Source organism: Halichoerus grypus, chromosome 14, assembly GCF_964656455.1.
Source record: "Halichoerus grypus chromosome 14, mHalGry1.hap1.1, whole genome shotgun sequence".
NCBI lineage: Eukaryota > Metazoa > Chordata > Mammalia > Carnivora > Phocidae > Halichoerus > Halichoerus grypus.
The window spans coordinates 82,190,778-82,206,551 of record NC_135725.1 but is presented as its reverse complement, the minus strand read 5'-3'; the positions used below and the strand labels follow the sequence as shown (position 1 = coordinate 82,206,551).

At 43.7% G+C, this 15,774-nt stretch overlaps 1 protein-coding gene across 1 annotated transcript; it reads right to left on the bottom strand.

Moving 5' to 3' along the window:
* Window positions 1-7,205: 7,205 nt before the first annotated feature.
* On the bottom strand, window positions 7,206-8,500 carry LOC118545560 (olfactory receptor 1G1-like). The gene is made up of 2 exons (XM_036107912.2): window positions 8,405-8,500; window positions 7,206-8,144 (listed from the first exon to the last, which is right to left on the bottom strand). The coding sequence occupies exons 1-2, from the start codon at window positions 8,498-8,500 to the stop codon at window positions 7,206-7,208; spliced, it is 1,035 nt and encodes a 344-aa protein (XP_035963805.1).
* Window positions 8,501-15,774: the final 7,274 nt, after the last annotated feature.

Here is a 15,774-nt window from a genome sequence, read left to right as displayed (position 1 = left end):
TGGTGGCTTTCCCTGCCGGCTTTCCGCATCTCTTCCGCGAGTCAGAGCAGAAGTTTCCAACCCTCTGTCTCAGAGCAGAGAGACCTCAGTCTGTTCTTCAGTGAGCTCTCCAGGCCACACTGTCTCTGTTTCTGTCCGTGCTGCTATAAATTGCAGCGGCCTTGGTTGTGCGCCCCTCCGCGGCGCCCCCAGTCCTGCCTCCAGGTCGGAGCATGTCTCTGCCCTTTGTGCTTCTAAAACCACCAGCTTCCCCCAGTTCGCACGCGCCCGACCCTGCCACTCTGGGTTTCCGTCCCAGGGGCTGCAGTTCGCAGGCGCGACCCCGCCACTCCAGGTTTGCGCCCCGGGGGCTGCCCTAGAGTCCTTTCCCCGCCGCTACCGGTCTGCGAGTCTGTGCCCGTCCCCAACACACGAGACTGTCGCTCACCGGCGGTGTAGGATCCCCACGGCCAGGCACCCTCCCGCTGCCGTTTATCCTCCGATATCTGCCTGCGGAATCACGGCTCCCCGCTTCATACCTCAAAACCAACCACCTGCGATATTCTGTTTGTAGAGATCGAGATCTTCTTACATCTCAGGCTGGTTTCGTGGGTGCTCCGAGTGGTCTGGTAGATATCCAGCTCAATTCCGGGGACCAGTTGAAATAGGGTCCCCTACTCCTCCACCATCTTTCCCCCCGAATCTCTCAGTTTCATTAGAGGGATATGAGTTTTATTGATATTTTCAAAGAATAATCTTTTAGCTTTTTTGGAGTCAGATGCGCTACCATTGCGCCACGAGGTCACTCTTTTAGCTTTTTTGAACTCTTTATTATATTTTCTTTCTATTTCAGTATTTTTTGCTCTTTCTTTTACTCTTCTTGCATTGATTTTGCTGTTGTTTTTCTAACTTTTCATAATGGGTGCTTAGCTAATATTTTGCAGCTTTTTCTGCTTCTTAACATCTGCATGTATGCTGTGAATTTTCCCTAAATATTTCAGTTGCTTCCCACGTGCTCCCAAAAGCGACATAGTGGTTTTTGTTCACACTAAATATTTTTTAATATCCACCACTTTTTATACTTTGCTACTGGATTATTTCTAAATGTGGTCCTCAATTCCTAATTATATGGGGAGTTTTCAAGTTATCTTTTTGATACTGGTGTTTAGTTGAGTTGCATTTGTGGTCTGTACGATTTCAGTCCTTGAAAATTTGTTGAGATTTGCTTTATGGTTCAGTATATGGTCGAGTTTTTAAGATATTCCTTGTATGCTTGAAAAGAATGTGTTCTCCGGGCGCCTGGGTGGCTCGGTTGGTTAAGCGACTGCCTTCGGCTCAGGTCATGATCCTGGAGTCCCTGGATCGAGTCCCGCATCGGGCTCCCTGCTCGGCGGGGAGTCTGCTTCTCCCTCTGACCCTCCCCCCTCTCATGTACTCGCTCTCTCTCATTCTCTCTCTCTCAAATAAATAAATAAAATCTTAAAAAAAAAAAAAAGAAAAGAATGTGTTCTCCACAAGTATTGGATGTAGTGTTTTACATAATGTGCATTAGGTTAATATTGTTAATTGTGTTTCCAAATCTTTCGTATATCTACTGATCTCTTTTTGCCTACTTGTTCTATCAGTTACTGGGAGAAGTATATTAAAATCTTCTACTAAGTGGGTTTTATCTAGTTCTCTTTGTTGTTCTATCAATTTAAAATGTCTATTTACAGCAATTGTTTTACTAAAAAAATTTAGAACAGTTATATCTTTCTGGCGAATGAAAGATCTCATGCTTATAACATGAACCTTTGTATCTGTAATAATGCTTTGTCTTAAACTCTAGTTGTTCAATAATGATATAGCTACATATATTTTTATAGTCTATGTTTTTTCAACTTTGTATTTTCTTTTTATTGCTATTATTATTGTTATTTTAATTTAAAGTAAACTCTATGCCACACATGGGGCTTGAGTTCATAGGGCTTGAACTCACCATGCCAAGATCAAGAGTTGCATGCTCTATCAGCTGAGCCAGCCAGGCACCCCTCAACTTTCTATTTTCAATCTTTATGCATTTTTAACTTTTCAAGTACATATTTCACTGAAGGATTATTGATGTATACAGAAAAGTATAAACATTTTAAATGTATGCATTGATGGGGCGCCTGGGTGGCTCTGTCGTTAAGCGTCTGCCTTCGGCTCGGGTCATGATCCCGGGGTCCTGGGATCGAGCCCTACATCGGGCTCCCTGCTCCACGGGGAGCCTGCTTCTCCCTCTCCCACTCCCTCTGCTTGTGTTCCCTCTCTCGCTGTCTCTTTCTCTGTCAAATAAATAAATAAAATCTGTAAAAAAAAATGTATGCATTGATTAATTTTTCCAAAACCCACACACCGACTGAGCCAGTACTTAGGTCATGTAAGAGAACCGGAAGGGTAGTCCAGAAACCTCTTTGGGTGTCCTTTAAATTACCAGTCCTCTCGTTCCTCCAAAAACAACCCAACTTTTAACTACATTGATTAGTTTTACCTGTTTTTGAACTTTACACATATGGAAACTTCCAGTACGTACTTTTTAATCTAAGATTCATTTTACCCAATAATATGAGATGCATCCATATATTTACATTTAACAGTAGTTGTTTTGGGCTGCCTCTGTGGCTCAGTCAGTTACGTGACCAACTCTTGATTTCGGCTCAGGTCATGATCTCAGGGTCAAGAGATTGAGCCTCACATGTCAGGCTGTGTGCTGGGCGTAGAGCCTGCTTAAGACTCTCTCCCTCTCTCTCTCTGCCCTTTCCCCCCTCTAAAAAAACCAAAACTGTAGTTGATTGATTTTCATTGCCATGTAGGATTGCACTGATGAATGTCCTGGAATTTATTTGTCGATGTTACTGTTGATGGATCTTTGAGTTGTTTCCAGCTTCTTGGTATGACAGATAGCACTGCTAAGGACATTTTTATACCCGCCTTTTGGATTCCTCTTGGATATATTGATTGAATGAATCCGGCTCATAGGATAAGGCATATGTCAGCTTTAGTAGATACTGTGAAATAATTCTACTCTTGTACAAATTTACACTTTCACTAGCAATGTCTGAAAGATACTACTGCTTCATATCCTGCCATTACTTGTCATGTTGTCTCTCTTTTCAATAGTAATCATTCTGGTAGGTGTTTGCTGGTATTGTGCTGTGGCTTTAATGGGCATTTCCCTGATGATTGATCATATTGAGAGCTTTTTTATGTTTATTGACCCTTCATCTATACATCTTTTTGATGGCACATCTAGTCTAGCCTCTTGTCCATCTCATTATGAGCCGCCTTTTTGTGTATGTAGTTTTGGGGAGCTGGGAGGCAGCACAAGATAGCAAAAGGAGGGTGAGCTTTGAGTTAGAAAGACCTACTTGCAACACTCTGTGTTCAGCTAAAGTCTCTCATGCTTGGAGTTGTCTGTGAAGTTGGCACCGAGCCTTGGTTGGCTGTGTAGGCACCATCCAAGGAGTCATTGCAGTGTTCTGGTGGTCCCAGTTGAAATTAGAGGACTACTCAAGGCGGGGCTCTGAATATATTCCGTGTTGGATTCTGCATTTCCTTCCTTGCTTTCATAGTTGCTGTCTTTGGTGACCAGGAACAAAATACTCACCGCCGACCTAGCTTTGCCACAGTATCTGAGATATCCGTTTGTTTCAAACTCTATCATTCTATTCAGGAAGGACTGAGCATTGGTTAATCTACTAAAGAGAATTTCAAAATGTTCCTGCCTACCTAGTTAAACTCCTTTTGAATGTCTCAGCAGCTTTAACACACGTTAATAAGAAGATGCAAATTACCGGACTGATCTCTCCCTCCTGATCCCTGTGGCAGCAGGACCAGATACAGGTTGGAGAGGAGGGGTCTTAGTTGGGCTGGAGAAAGAGCAGGCACCACGGAGAGGAAAAACCAGGCAGAGGAATGTACCAGGTGTATGTGACAGAACCAAGCTGAGAGACACTTAGCATTTCTTCTATGTGTTAATAAGTGCATGGAACAAAAAACAAAACAAAAAAAGGAGAGAAAACTCTTGCAGGAAGCGAAGGGAACATGTTCAGAAGGAAGACTTGAACCATTTGATTTCCTTCTAAAATAATTTGTAAAAAATCATGCACCACGGGAAAATGAGAAGTTTGCCTATCCATATGAACTCTGCACAGAGAAGATTTTTCTTTTTTTTTTTTTTTTTAAAGATTTTATTTATTTATTTGAGAGAGAGAGAGAATGAGAGACAGAGAGCATGAGAGGGGGGAGGATCAGAGGGAGAAGCAGACTCCCTGCCAAGCAGGGAGCCCGATGCGGGACTCGATCCCGGGACTCCAGGATCATGACCTGAGCTGAAGGCAGTCGCTTAACCAACTGAGCCACCCAGGCGCCCACAGAGAAGATTTTTCTATTCTGTGACCAGCAGAAGAGCCACAAAGGGAAAACTGTCTGACATAATATACAGATTCAAAACTTCTTTACATAAAAAAGATCATGAACTTCTGAAAGATGAAGAATTAACTGGGAATATCAGAACATCAGAGTAGACAAAGATATACATTTTTTTTTTTTTTAAGATTTTATTTATTTGTTTGAGAGAGAGAGACACAGCGAGAGAGGGAACACAAGCAGGGGGAGTGGGAGAGGGAGAAGCAGGCTCCCCGCGGAGCAGGGAGCCCGATGTGGGACTCGATCCCAGGACCCTGGGATCATGACCTGAGCCGAAGGCAGACGCTTAACGACTGAGCCACCCAGGCGCCCCAAAAAGATATACAATTTTTAATGTACAAGAAGATGCTCTATGGATACTGCTTGATTCTCATAAGGGGCACTTGTTGCTGCGTGTCCCCTGCTCCAGCTGTCACAAGTACCATCGTCCCGTGAGCAGCACATTTTCTCCCAGGGAAACACATCTACCTGTGCTCCCTTCTTCTCGGGCTGCCAGGACTCTCATGGAGGAAGACCAGATCCTGTTCTGCTCCGCCCGGCTTTCTTCTCAATTTCTCTCCCACTTATACCACGTCTTTTTTATGATGCTTTACTTTCCTGCCAAAATAAGATTCCCGTCCTCAGAGTTTTTCTCAGGAAAAGAGCAATCATGTTGCACAGTGTGCCCTCAATATTACTACACAAAAAGAAAGATATACAGAAGTCAAAGGGAGACAACTCCTGTTACAGATTAAGTAAAAAGAATATATAATTGTGTGTACAGCATTTCCTCATGAAAGCACAAGCAAGAACATTTTGCAAAAGACAGAAAGTAACGATGTACAATATTAACATTGATTGTCTTTATTTTTTTTAAAGATTTATTTATTCATTTGAGAGAGAGAGTGCGGGGCGGGGGGAGGGCAAAGGGAGAGAATCTTCAAGTAGACTCCCTGCTGAGTGCGGGACCTAATCCCACGACCCAGAGATCATGACCTGAGCCAAAGCCAAGAGTCAGTTGCTCAACTGACTGAGCCCCAACATTGATTGTCTTTAAATGGAGGGATGGTGGGTGATGTCATCCTTTTTCCTACTTCTTTACGTTTTATATTCTTATTATAATGATTACTGCAAAAAATATTATTTTGCTTGGAGGCAAACAAAATAAACTCGAGATTAAAACCCGAAGAATCAAGGACTTGTCCCATTAACTAATAACCACTCACTGGCAGAGACTTAGATCCAATCCCTGTTGTGTGATTTCGGGCCAGTCCTGTGATCTGTATGTGCATAGCTTCTTCCAGAAATATTCTTGTTCTCTTAGTTCCAGCAAATAGTATGTCTTCTTGGTTCAGCTTTCTCTGTGGGTACGTTAGTCCCTATCAATGAATTGCTGCAAAGCTGGGCTTGGAAATGGTCCCTGAAACTCGGAGCATTTGACCCTTCCAACTCTTGTGAGCATTTTTTATAGTTGAGTGGGGGCGTGTTTGTCATAGAGCTACTAACTGGGCTTCCTCCTAGAACCTGAATTCTATTTGATGTCATTCTTTTGTTGATTCCCACTCTCTGGTTTGAATCGGCTTGCACACCTATACCTACTAATTAAGTCACAACCAAGATGGCCTTTACCTTTTCTTCAGGTTGATGAAATTTTTGACAAGCTTCTTCCTGACTTTAGGCTTTTGACCTCATTTTCTTAGAATATTCACTTTAGAAAACTTTTAATTATAAATTCTTTCTCTGCTTCTTTGAGATGTAAATCTTTTTTTTTTTTAAAGATTTTATTTATTTATTAGAGAGAGAGAGAGGGAACACAAGCAGGGGGAGCGGGAGAGGGAGAAGCAGGCTTCCCGCTGAGCAGGAAGCCCGATGCGGGGCTCGATCCCAGGACCCTGGGACCATGACCTGAGCTGAAGGCAGACGCTTAACGACTGAGCCACCCAGGCGCCCCTGAGATGTAAATCTTTTAAAAAGCCTCTTGCCGGTTTCACAACGCAGGAACGTCCCAACTCAACAGATGGGGGTATTGCCTATGAAATGCAATGAACAAGGAAGGAAGCCCCCATCTCCCTTTCTTTGTGTGACTGTGGAAGTCTCACTCCTATGGACAATGCTTGTTTCAAGTTACAAAACTACCTCCTATCATAGAGAGGTGAGAAGTTTATTTTTCCTTTGGGTAAATACAATTAAGGAACACAGATGGCCTGTGTTTTTTCACTCACCACCCACCCCAGCACTTAAGAATCCTCTTACCGGGGGCACCTAAATGGCTCAGTTGTTTAAGTGTCTGACTCTTGGTTTTAGCTCAGGTCATGATCTCAGGGTTCTGAGATCTAGCCCTGTGCTTTGGCTTCATGCTCAGTGGGGAGTCTGCTTGAGATTCTCTGTCCCTCTGCCCTTCCTTCACTTGTTTGCACATGCTCTCTCTCAAATAAACAAAACAAAACAAAAAAAAAGAGTCCTCTTAGCATTTATCTCAACAGGCTTGAGCTCAGATTGAGCTCTGCTCACTCCTCCTATTTCAAGAGTCTTGAATAAAGTCTTCTTTGCCTGTTTAACTTTGGTGCCATTTTTGCTGTGAAATCCTGTAGGGATTTTTGGCCACTCCTTCTTTCCACGCTGCAGTGCTGTCCTTGGCCAGTCGGTTTTATTCCAGGCCTGCCAGGTCAGGCAACCTTTATTTCTTAAACCTGCTTGTGATGCTAAGCATTAGCTTGAGCTTTTCAAAATTGTAATAGGGAATTCCAATGAGGAAGGTATTTCAAAAAGCCTCGTCTTCTACTCTGGGGAAGGACTCTTCATGGGGGGGAACATCTTCCCCAGCCTGAGAGCCTCCACGGAGCCCCTTTCATGTCCCTGTTCCTCAGGCTGTAGATGAAGGGGTTCAGCATGGGGGTGACCATCGTATATACCACAGATGCCACCATTCCAGTGTCTGCTGAGTAGGAGGATGAGGGCTGAAAATACACCAGAAAAAGCGTCCCATAGAAGAGAGTGATCACTGTCAGGTGAGAGCCACAGGTCGAGAAGACTTTGTGCTTCCCCCCAGCCGAGGGGACCCTGAGGATGGTGTGCATGATGTGGGCATAAGAGACCAGGACACAGGCGAGTGGGACCACGCCCGAGAGGGCTGCTTCAGCAAACATCATGACCTGAAAGATCTGGGTGTCTGAGCAGGCAAGTTTGAGGAGAGGGAGAAGGTCACAGAAAAAGTGTGGGATGGAATGGGAGGCACAGAAGGAGAACTGAGACATGAGGAGGGTGAGGGAGAAGGCCAGGAGGTGGGCGCAGAGCCAGGATGCGGCGACCAGCAGCAGGCAGCGTTGGGGACACATGATCGTGGTGTAGTGGAGAGGAAGACAGATGGCCACGTAGCGGTCATATGCCATCACGACCAGCAGGAGGTCGTCTAGCAGGGCCAGTGCCGTGAAGAAGTACATCTGCACGAGGCACCCAGTGTGGGAGATGGTGTGGTGTTGTGTGAGGATGTTCACCAGCACCTTGGGGACAATGGTGCAGGAGAGGCAGGTATCGATGAGGGACAGGTTGGCCAGGAAGAAGTACATGGGGGTGTGGAGGTGCTGGTCAGCAACTATGGCCAGGATGATGAGCAGGTTCCCCAACACGGTCACCAGGTACATGCCCAGGAAGAGCCCAGACAGGAGAGGCAGCTGCTCTGGGTGTTCAGAGAAGCCCAGGAGCAGGAAATCAGCGATGCTGGTGTGGTTTCTGATTGCCTTAAAGTAGAGAAATTGGAGGAGAATTTTGCTTAAGTAAAGGTAGGCTCTGAATAGTAGAGACTGCGAGGGCTTTGGTCTGTTTTTCTCTATTCCTTGAAAAAGTCACTGAGATTCACTAGCAGTTGAAACTGTGGGTTTGTAAACATGTGGACTGTGATAATGAGACATCAGGGTGAGCTGTAGTTTGGGTTCTAGATTCCTGTCATGTAGCAAGGTTTTGGCATGGGTTGTCTGAGTGACACTGAACTGGGATTCACCTGAAAGGACTTCTTCAAATTTAGTTCCCTTTCTAAAAGACTTAGAACAGCAGGTTTAGTCTCCTCTCTTTTGGAGGTCATTTTGGGGTCATACATCTACTAGGATTTCGTGGGCACCGTGTGTATGTGTGTGAGTGTGTGAGTGCATCCTGAGGGAGATGGAGGAGGAGAAGTTTTTCCAGAGAGGAGCCAGTGCAGACCAGGGGTCTCTAGGTGTAGTGGGGTTTCTGGTGCCCTTTGCCTTAGAGGACCACTCCACTGAGTCAGTGTGGACATGAGAACGTTGGAAACTGAGATGTGCTCTATCATTAAGGGCACATCATTTTCGTTGTCATCATCAAACTCACCACCAACATCTTTTTATTTTCTGGGCTTTGGCGTCCTGGAGACATGATGGGAAGCTTCTCTCTGCTTCTTTTCTCGGTCTGACCTTGGTCAGCTACTTAACTCTGAATGTGTGTTTCCTCATTTGGACCATGAGCAGCACCTTCATGGAGTCATGGGCGTTATGACTGATATAACACGTATGGAGGGCCGGCTACTCTCAAGGGTGGTGACGCTCCTGTCATTGTTGGTCACAGTTGCTGAAGTGTGAAGCAGGGACACACGATACAGTGGAAAAACATCAGATGCCCTGCTTTACAGCTCTGTTCCTCACATGCCTTTTAAACTCGGGGACAGGTTTTCTCCCTTTCTCCCTGTATCTTTTCTTCTCTGTAAGATACAGATATTAGCCTTATCTGATAGGTGTATTGAGGGGACCAAAGGCTGGAAACTCTTGAAGTTTCTTTATCAACCATGATGTGCAATCAAGATGAGAAGTTCCCATGATCCCGTTTGATGGTGTGGAGAAGCAAAGGTGATTATGATGAATGGTCAGTGGCTTCATGTCATGTTTGTTTAGGGTTGTTATAAAAACATAATATACCTTTGGGAGTCAGACAGAATCTCCCCACTCTTTACTTGTTTTTTTTTTTTTTAAGATTTATTTATTTTAGAGAGCGAGAGAGAGAATGAGTGAGCGAGTGGGGAGTGAGGGAGACAGAGGGAGAAGGCGAATCTCCAGCAGACTCCCCGCAGAGGAGGAGCCCAATGCAGGGCTCTCTCTGAGGACCGGAGATCAGACCCGAAGCAAAATCAAGAGTCGGATGCCCAACAGACTGAGCCTCCAAGCATTCCCCCTCTTAATCTTGATGTGATTTTGGAAAGTTGCTGAACGCTTTTTGGCTTTAGCGTCAACATCTTTTCAAATGGAATACTACCCGAGTTTACCAAATCCAGTGGTTATGAAGATTACACTGGGTTAAAAAATGACTGTATAATATTTAGACCAAGGCTGGCACCCAGTAAGTGCTCAATAAATAGGGTCTAGTATTGTTATTACTGTTTGTTTTTTTTTTTAAGATTTTATTTATTTGACAGAGAGAGACACAGCGAGAGGAGGAACACAAGCAGGGGGAGTGGGAGAGGGAGAAGAAGGCTTCCCACGGAGCAGGGAGCCTGATGCAGGGCTCGATCCCAGGACTCTGGGATCATGACCTGAGCCGAAGGCAGACGCTTAACGACTGAGCCACCCAGGCGCCCCCATGTTATTGCTGTTTTTGATCAAGTGGCGGTGCTTGGTGGTTGTGGTGTTCTGGGCTGTGCCTGCAGCTTGGGCTTGTCAGTTGTGAGGTGTGAACCACAGAAGCCGCCACCACCATCTTCACCGTCAGCAGCACCGCCTCTGCAGGGTTCTGTCTCTGCTCAGAACTGTCAATGGCAGAGCCTTTGGTGTTTTGGCATAAACTTGGTCAAATCACAGAATCATCAGGGCCCCCCCAGTCCCCGGTTATTAATGGAAGAATGGGAACCCGTGAGTCTATCTGGAATAGTTATTTGCTGGCTCAAGTTTTTAGAAGAAGAGAGGGTATGGACAAGTTTGGTAAACTCTAACTGGATGTAGAGGACTCAGTTACTGGTACTGACTTGGTGTGGTGGCTGAGAGAGATTCTGGAACCACACCTGCCCAAGTGAACTGAGAGGGAGGTGTGCTTAGTCCAGGACACAGATGGGGCTGTGGGAAGGGTAGTCTGAAGCCCATTCTCTTCAGTGCCTTCAGCCTGGACTGTCAGGCACATGAAGAACCCCAGCGGTAGGTGGCCCTCCTAGTGATCTGAAGAGCCAGAAATTGATTGGCAGATGGGGATGTAGGATAGAAAGGGAAAAAGCAAAAGGAGAAGGTCAGTTGCTGTGTGTGTGTGTGTGTGTGTGTGTGTGTGCATGTGCATGCGCGCAAGCGTTCTTATAAGGGGTTAAGGTAGACTGCTCTCTCCCCATCCGTACGCCTCAGTTCTTACCTGGACAAGTTGGCCAGCCTCAGTCTCTGACACTTCCAGGAAGGAGATCGGGTTTGCTAGAGAAGACATGGCTAGAGTCCCAGAGCCCTTCCCTGTCTGTAGGAGCAGCACAGACTAAAGACTCGGGTCTTTGGTGGTATCTCAGGCACAGGCGCTGCTGACTTTTCACAGGCAGTGTCTCCTGGGACCCGTTCCCAAATCTCCTAGTGAGAGCCCAGATGGGGCAATTGTCCAACCTCCCAGCTCGCCCCTCTGCCTCAGGGCCCCCTGGGTCCCAGAAGTGTCAGTGATAATACCATGACCATGACTGGGATCCCTGCGGGGACTCCCGGTTTTCCCCTGGGTGAGGTGCTGCTTGGATGCATCCTCCTGGCCTGCTCCTGAACAGGGCCTGTCTCTATCATAGAGTCACCCTTTCTAATTAGAGCCCAATCCCCATGGATGAAATACAGTCAATCCTAGAATAAAGGAAAAAAATTGAAGATAAAACAGATCAGGAGCAGGGGTGCCTGGGTGGCTCAGGTGGTTGAGTGTCTGACTCTTGATTTTGGCCCAGGTCATGACCTTGGGGTCCTGGTATCGGCCCATTATTGGGGTCTGAGCTTGGCACAGAGTTTGCTTGACCCTCTTCCTCTGCTCATCCACCCACTCGTGGTCTCTCTCAAATAAATAAATAAAATCTTCAAAAAATTATAGATCGAGAATATGACCAACAGTTCAAATATCATGTAATAGAGGGAATATTCCTATTTTCTATGACCCCAGTGACCAGAGATACGAACCAATGTAGACTCTGTATAACGCTCGGGGTGCAATCTCTGAATTTCTTTTTAAAGATTTATTTATTCATTTTTAGTGGGAGAGAGCATGGGTGGGAGGAACAGAGGGAGAGGGAGAAAGAATCCCAAGCTGACTCTATGTTACGCACTGAGTCCCATGCTGGGCTGAATCTCATAACCCTGAGATCAGGACCAGAACCAAATCCAACAGTTGGACCCCCAACTGCAGGTGCCACAGGTGCCCCAATCTCTGAATTTATTTATTTTTTGTTGTAATTGTGTCTTACATACAAAAAAGTTTATAAAACATACATTTGCTATTGAAGGAATGATAATATAATGAATGCCCATTCTCCCAGCACTCAGCTTAAATAGTTGAATCCTGTAGAAGCCCTGTGTGGACCTATTTTCACTCATATCCTTTCCTCCCCCTTTTTGAGGAAATCACCGTTGTGAACATTGTGTATCATTTCTTGCTGTTCTTTGTAGTTTTGCCACATATGCACGGTGGGGGAGGTCCTGGAGAAGATGTGACCACCAGTTGATCCATGAATTGGCCCCAGGCAATGGGAGACTCCCCACCCCCTCCCCTGTCTTCAGAATGTAGCTCTGCCCACTGTTCCCACAGTGGGCGCCATTTTCAAGCACGCAGCCCTGATTGAGCGATGTGCCTTCGAGACCCTCTGGAAGACAAAGTGACTGAACCCCTATGAGGCCTCTCTGTAGCTAAACTTCTATGATTCTGCTGGGCAGGTGTGCCTATCTTCTTGTCCTGGGGTGCCCAAGACAAGACATGCCCTGTGGGTGAGTTCCCTTGCTTATTAACACTGCTGCCTACCAATGGGAGTGGCCTGTCTCTTTCCTTGCTGGCTCCCTGCCCTCTGTATCAGTGTTCAGTTTGATAACCCCCATGCATAGATGATACACTGTATAGTTTACTCTAAATGTGCCTGTTTTCTTTATGTGAACGGAATTATGCTTTTTATGTTCTTCTGTGAATTGCTTGTATTGTTCAGCATTTTTCTTTCACACTTAGTCATGTGGGTGGATGCATGTAACCGAAGGGTGTTCATGTTTAGTATTGTCTTATACAGGTCACAACCCCTCCTTATGTACCCCTATAGCCTCCCAAAGTTCTGATTTCAGACATTGTGGGTTTGGTATTACTGTGTATGTATGTTATCTGTGATTCTCTCGGAGGGTCCTGGGGACACAAACACATACTATTTCCACAACAGAAGGAATGTGTGTTCACACTGAGTACATACAAAGGCACATTGCTCAATACCCTTGTGTAAATTCAGATCATGGTTCGCTGTTCAATGAGTTCACTGGTAACGTACAGCAAATCCTTCTCTCATGAGAGATTTTTGTATGTTAGAAATGTAGATAGATATCCTGGTGCCTATGTAGTAGTAATCAAGGTGTGTATTTTAAAAAATTAATCCTTGCAGGGTAAGACATACAGAAAACTGTGCAAAACACAATACTACCCCTCAAGGAAATATTAGAAACCAATCACCTCTGCATGACTTCCCAGATTTAGAAGTCAAACATGGCCAGCACGTCTGAAGCTCGTTTTGTGTGTCCTGCTAATCATGACTTTTCTCTCCTTCTGGAAGTGAAATAATCCCTATCTTCTTTTAACAGTTTCTTTTAGCTTTGCCTGTTTCTGAACTTTAAGTAAATGCACTCATCCACTGTGTATTCTTTTCTCTGGCTCCTTTTGTTTGCTATTTTTACTTATGTGAGATTAATCTAGATAGGTGTGCATAGTGGCAATGTGTCCATTACCATTGCTGTGAGTTGCTTCATTGTAGGACAACACCACAGATTACTCGTGCAGTCTGCTGTGGAAGGCATAGCTGGCTCTTTGGCTATTAGGAATAATACTGGGGTGATCATTCTGGCACCTGAGTCTTGGTGCGCACATGCATTCCTTTCTGTTGTGCACATACCCATACGCTGGGTTCCAAGATGTCCATGTCCTTCAGTTTGGTACACATTGTGAAACTGACCTCCAAGGAGATTGTCCCAAATTGCACTTGTACCAGCAATGTGTGAGAGTGCTCGTTGGACCACATCCTGGGTGACTCTTGGTGGTTTCAGCCTTTTCTATTGTGGTCATGTTGCTTTGTGTGTGGTTTGGGGCTCATCTCCTGATGGTTTGATTTTTATATTTCAGTGATTAATTATGAGATTGAGTTCCTTATAAATACTCCTTAGCATTAAAAAAAAAAAAGATTTATTTATTTATCTTAGAGAGAGAGAGAAAGAGAGAGAGAGTGAAAGAGCAAGAGAGAAGGGAGCAGAGGGAGGACTAGAGGGAGAGGGAGGAGAGAAGCTGACTCGGGGTTGTGGATGGACCCTGACACAGGGCTTGCTCTCACCGGCCAGAGATCCTGACTTGAGGGGAAATCAAGAGTGGGAGGCTGGAGTGAGCCACCCAGGTGCCACTCATTAGTATTTTTATTTCCTTATTTTGAAACTGCTTGTTTCAATTTTTTTTCATTTTTCCATTTAGTTATCTGTATCAGTTAAATATTCTGATTTATTTATAGAGCTCTGTAGAACTATTTATTCTAGATCCTAGTCCTTTGTTGATTTATATACATGATAAACATTTCCTCTATCTCCGGTTTGTCATTTCACTGTTTATAGAGCTGTTTGCGACATCAGTATTTTTATTTTAACTGATTGAATACATCAGTTTTTTTTTTTTTTTCCCGAGTGCTTTATTTGTGTCTGGTTGAAGAGGTCCTTTCTTTCGTGAGTTCAGGAAGATATTTTCCAACATTCACCTTTAAAAACTTTATAATTTTGCTTTTCCCAATCAGTTCTTTAGTGCACCTGGAATTATTTTTCTTTTATGTAGGGAAGTGGGGGTGTGTGTCTATGTTGTATTTGTTTTTGCAGGATGATAACTAATTATTCCAGTGGTTCCTACATGGACTCTTTTGAATTGCAGTTGTATGGAAATGTTATCTGTAAACAAAATGCAGCCTTGTTTCTTCCTGTACAGAATTTACATCCTTCCTTTCTTTTCTCTCCTCTGACTGCCCTGAAGAGACCTCACGGAGAGTGTGGGAGAGCTGTGATGAGAGCTGGTATTCTGTCTTGTTCCCTGTTTAGATAGCAGAGATTTAAATGTATAACCCTATGTATTATATATGCCATATGTTTAAAAAAAAGGCAACTTTTTCAGATTAAGAAAGTTTTCTTCCATCCCCATTTTGCCAAGAGGACTTTTCAGTGAGTGGATGTTGAAGTTTATGACATGTTTTTTCTTCCATCTGTTGAGATGTTTTTCTTGCATCAGATGATTTTTGTCCTTTGCTGTATAAATATGGTGACTTACTTTGGTTGAGTTTTGAATTTGAAATCCACCTTTCTTTCCTGGGAAAACTCAACTTGGTAATGATGCATCTTATTTTCTTCTGCATTGGTGTGATTGTATTGCTAATATTTTACTTTGAATTGGTGCATGTATTTTATAAATTTCTTTGATGCATTAATCTTCATGGAGATCAACTTCTTATTGTAGTTGTTTGCAATGTTCTTGTCAGCTTTTGGTATGAAGTTTGTGTTAATCTCATAAAGGGAATTGGGTGAGTGTTCCTTCATTCTCTATTTTTTTGAAAGGGTTTGCAAGCCTGAAAAGTTTTCTTTCTTGAATTGTGTATAGAAACTCACTCTTGCAGCCATTTGGGCCTGAATATTTCTTTAAGGAAGGGCTGCTAATGAAGCTTTCCCAATGGTTATAGATTTATTTAGGTTTTCTTTTTCTTACTATATTAGTTTTGATGAATTATGTTTTCCTAGAAGTTTGTCTATTTAATCTAAATTTTAAAATGTATATAACATTGTTCATAATATCCTCTTTATTTTAATATCAGAGGTAATGTCACTCTTTTCTTTCTTCTTATTGATGATTGGTATTTTCCCCATATAACCATTTTCATTAGAGGAATATAAGTTATCTTTTCAAAATATCTTTTAGCTTTGTAGGTCTTCTCTATTGTATGTTTTATTCTATTTTATCATATTTTGTTCTCATCTGTTTTCTTGCTTGGATTGATATTCTTTTTCAGATGGATTCTAGGCTTAGTATTTTATAGCTTTTTCTTTGCTTTTCTAACATTTGCATATAACTAATTGTCCTGTGAAGAATTTCTTGTAAATAATTTTTCATAATTGGTTTTCATTCAGATAACAATATTTTCTAATAGCCATTATGATTTCTTTTCCTCCT

Coding starts and splice junctions, on each gene's coding strand:
- LOC118545560 (XM_036107912.2), bottom strand. CDS start 8,500: ATGTATGACCCCAAAATGACCTCCAAAAGAGAGGAGACTAAACCTGCT. Junction 8,145..8,404: donor ATTTGAAGAAGTCCTTTCAG/GTGAATCCCAGT, acceptor CTCTACTTTAAG/GCAATCAGAAACCACACCAG.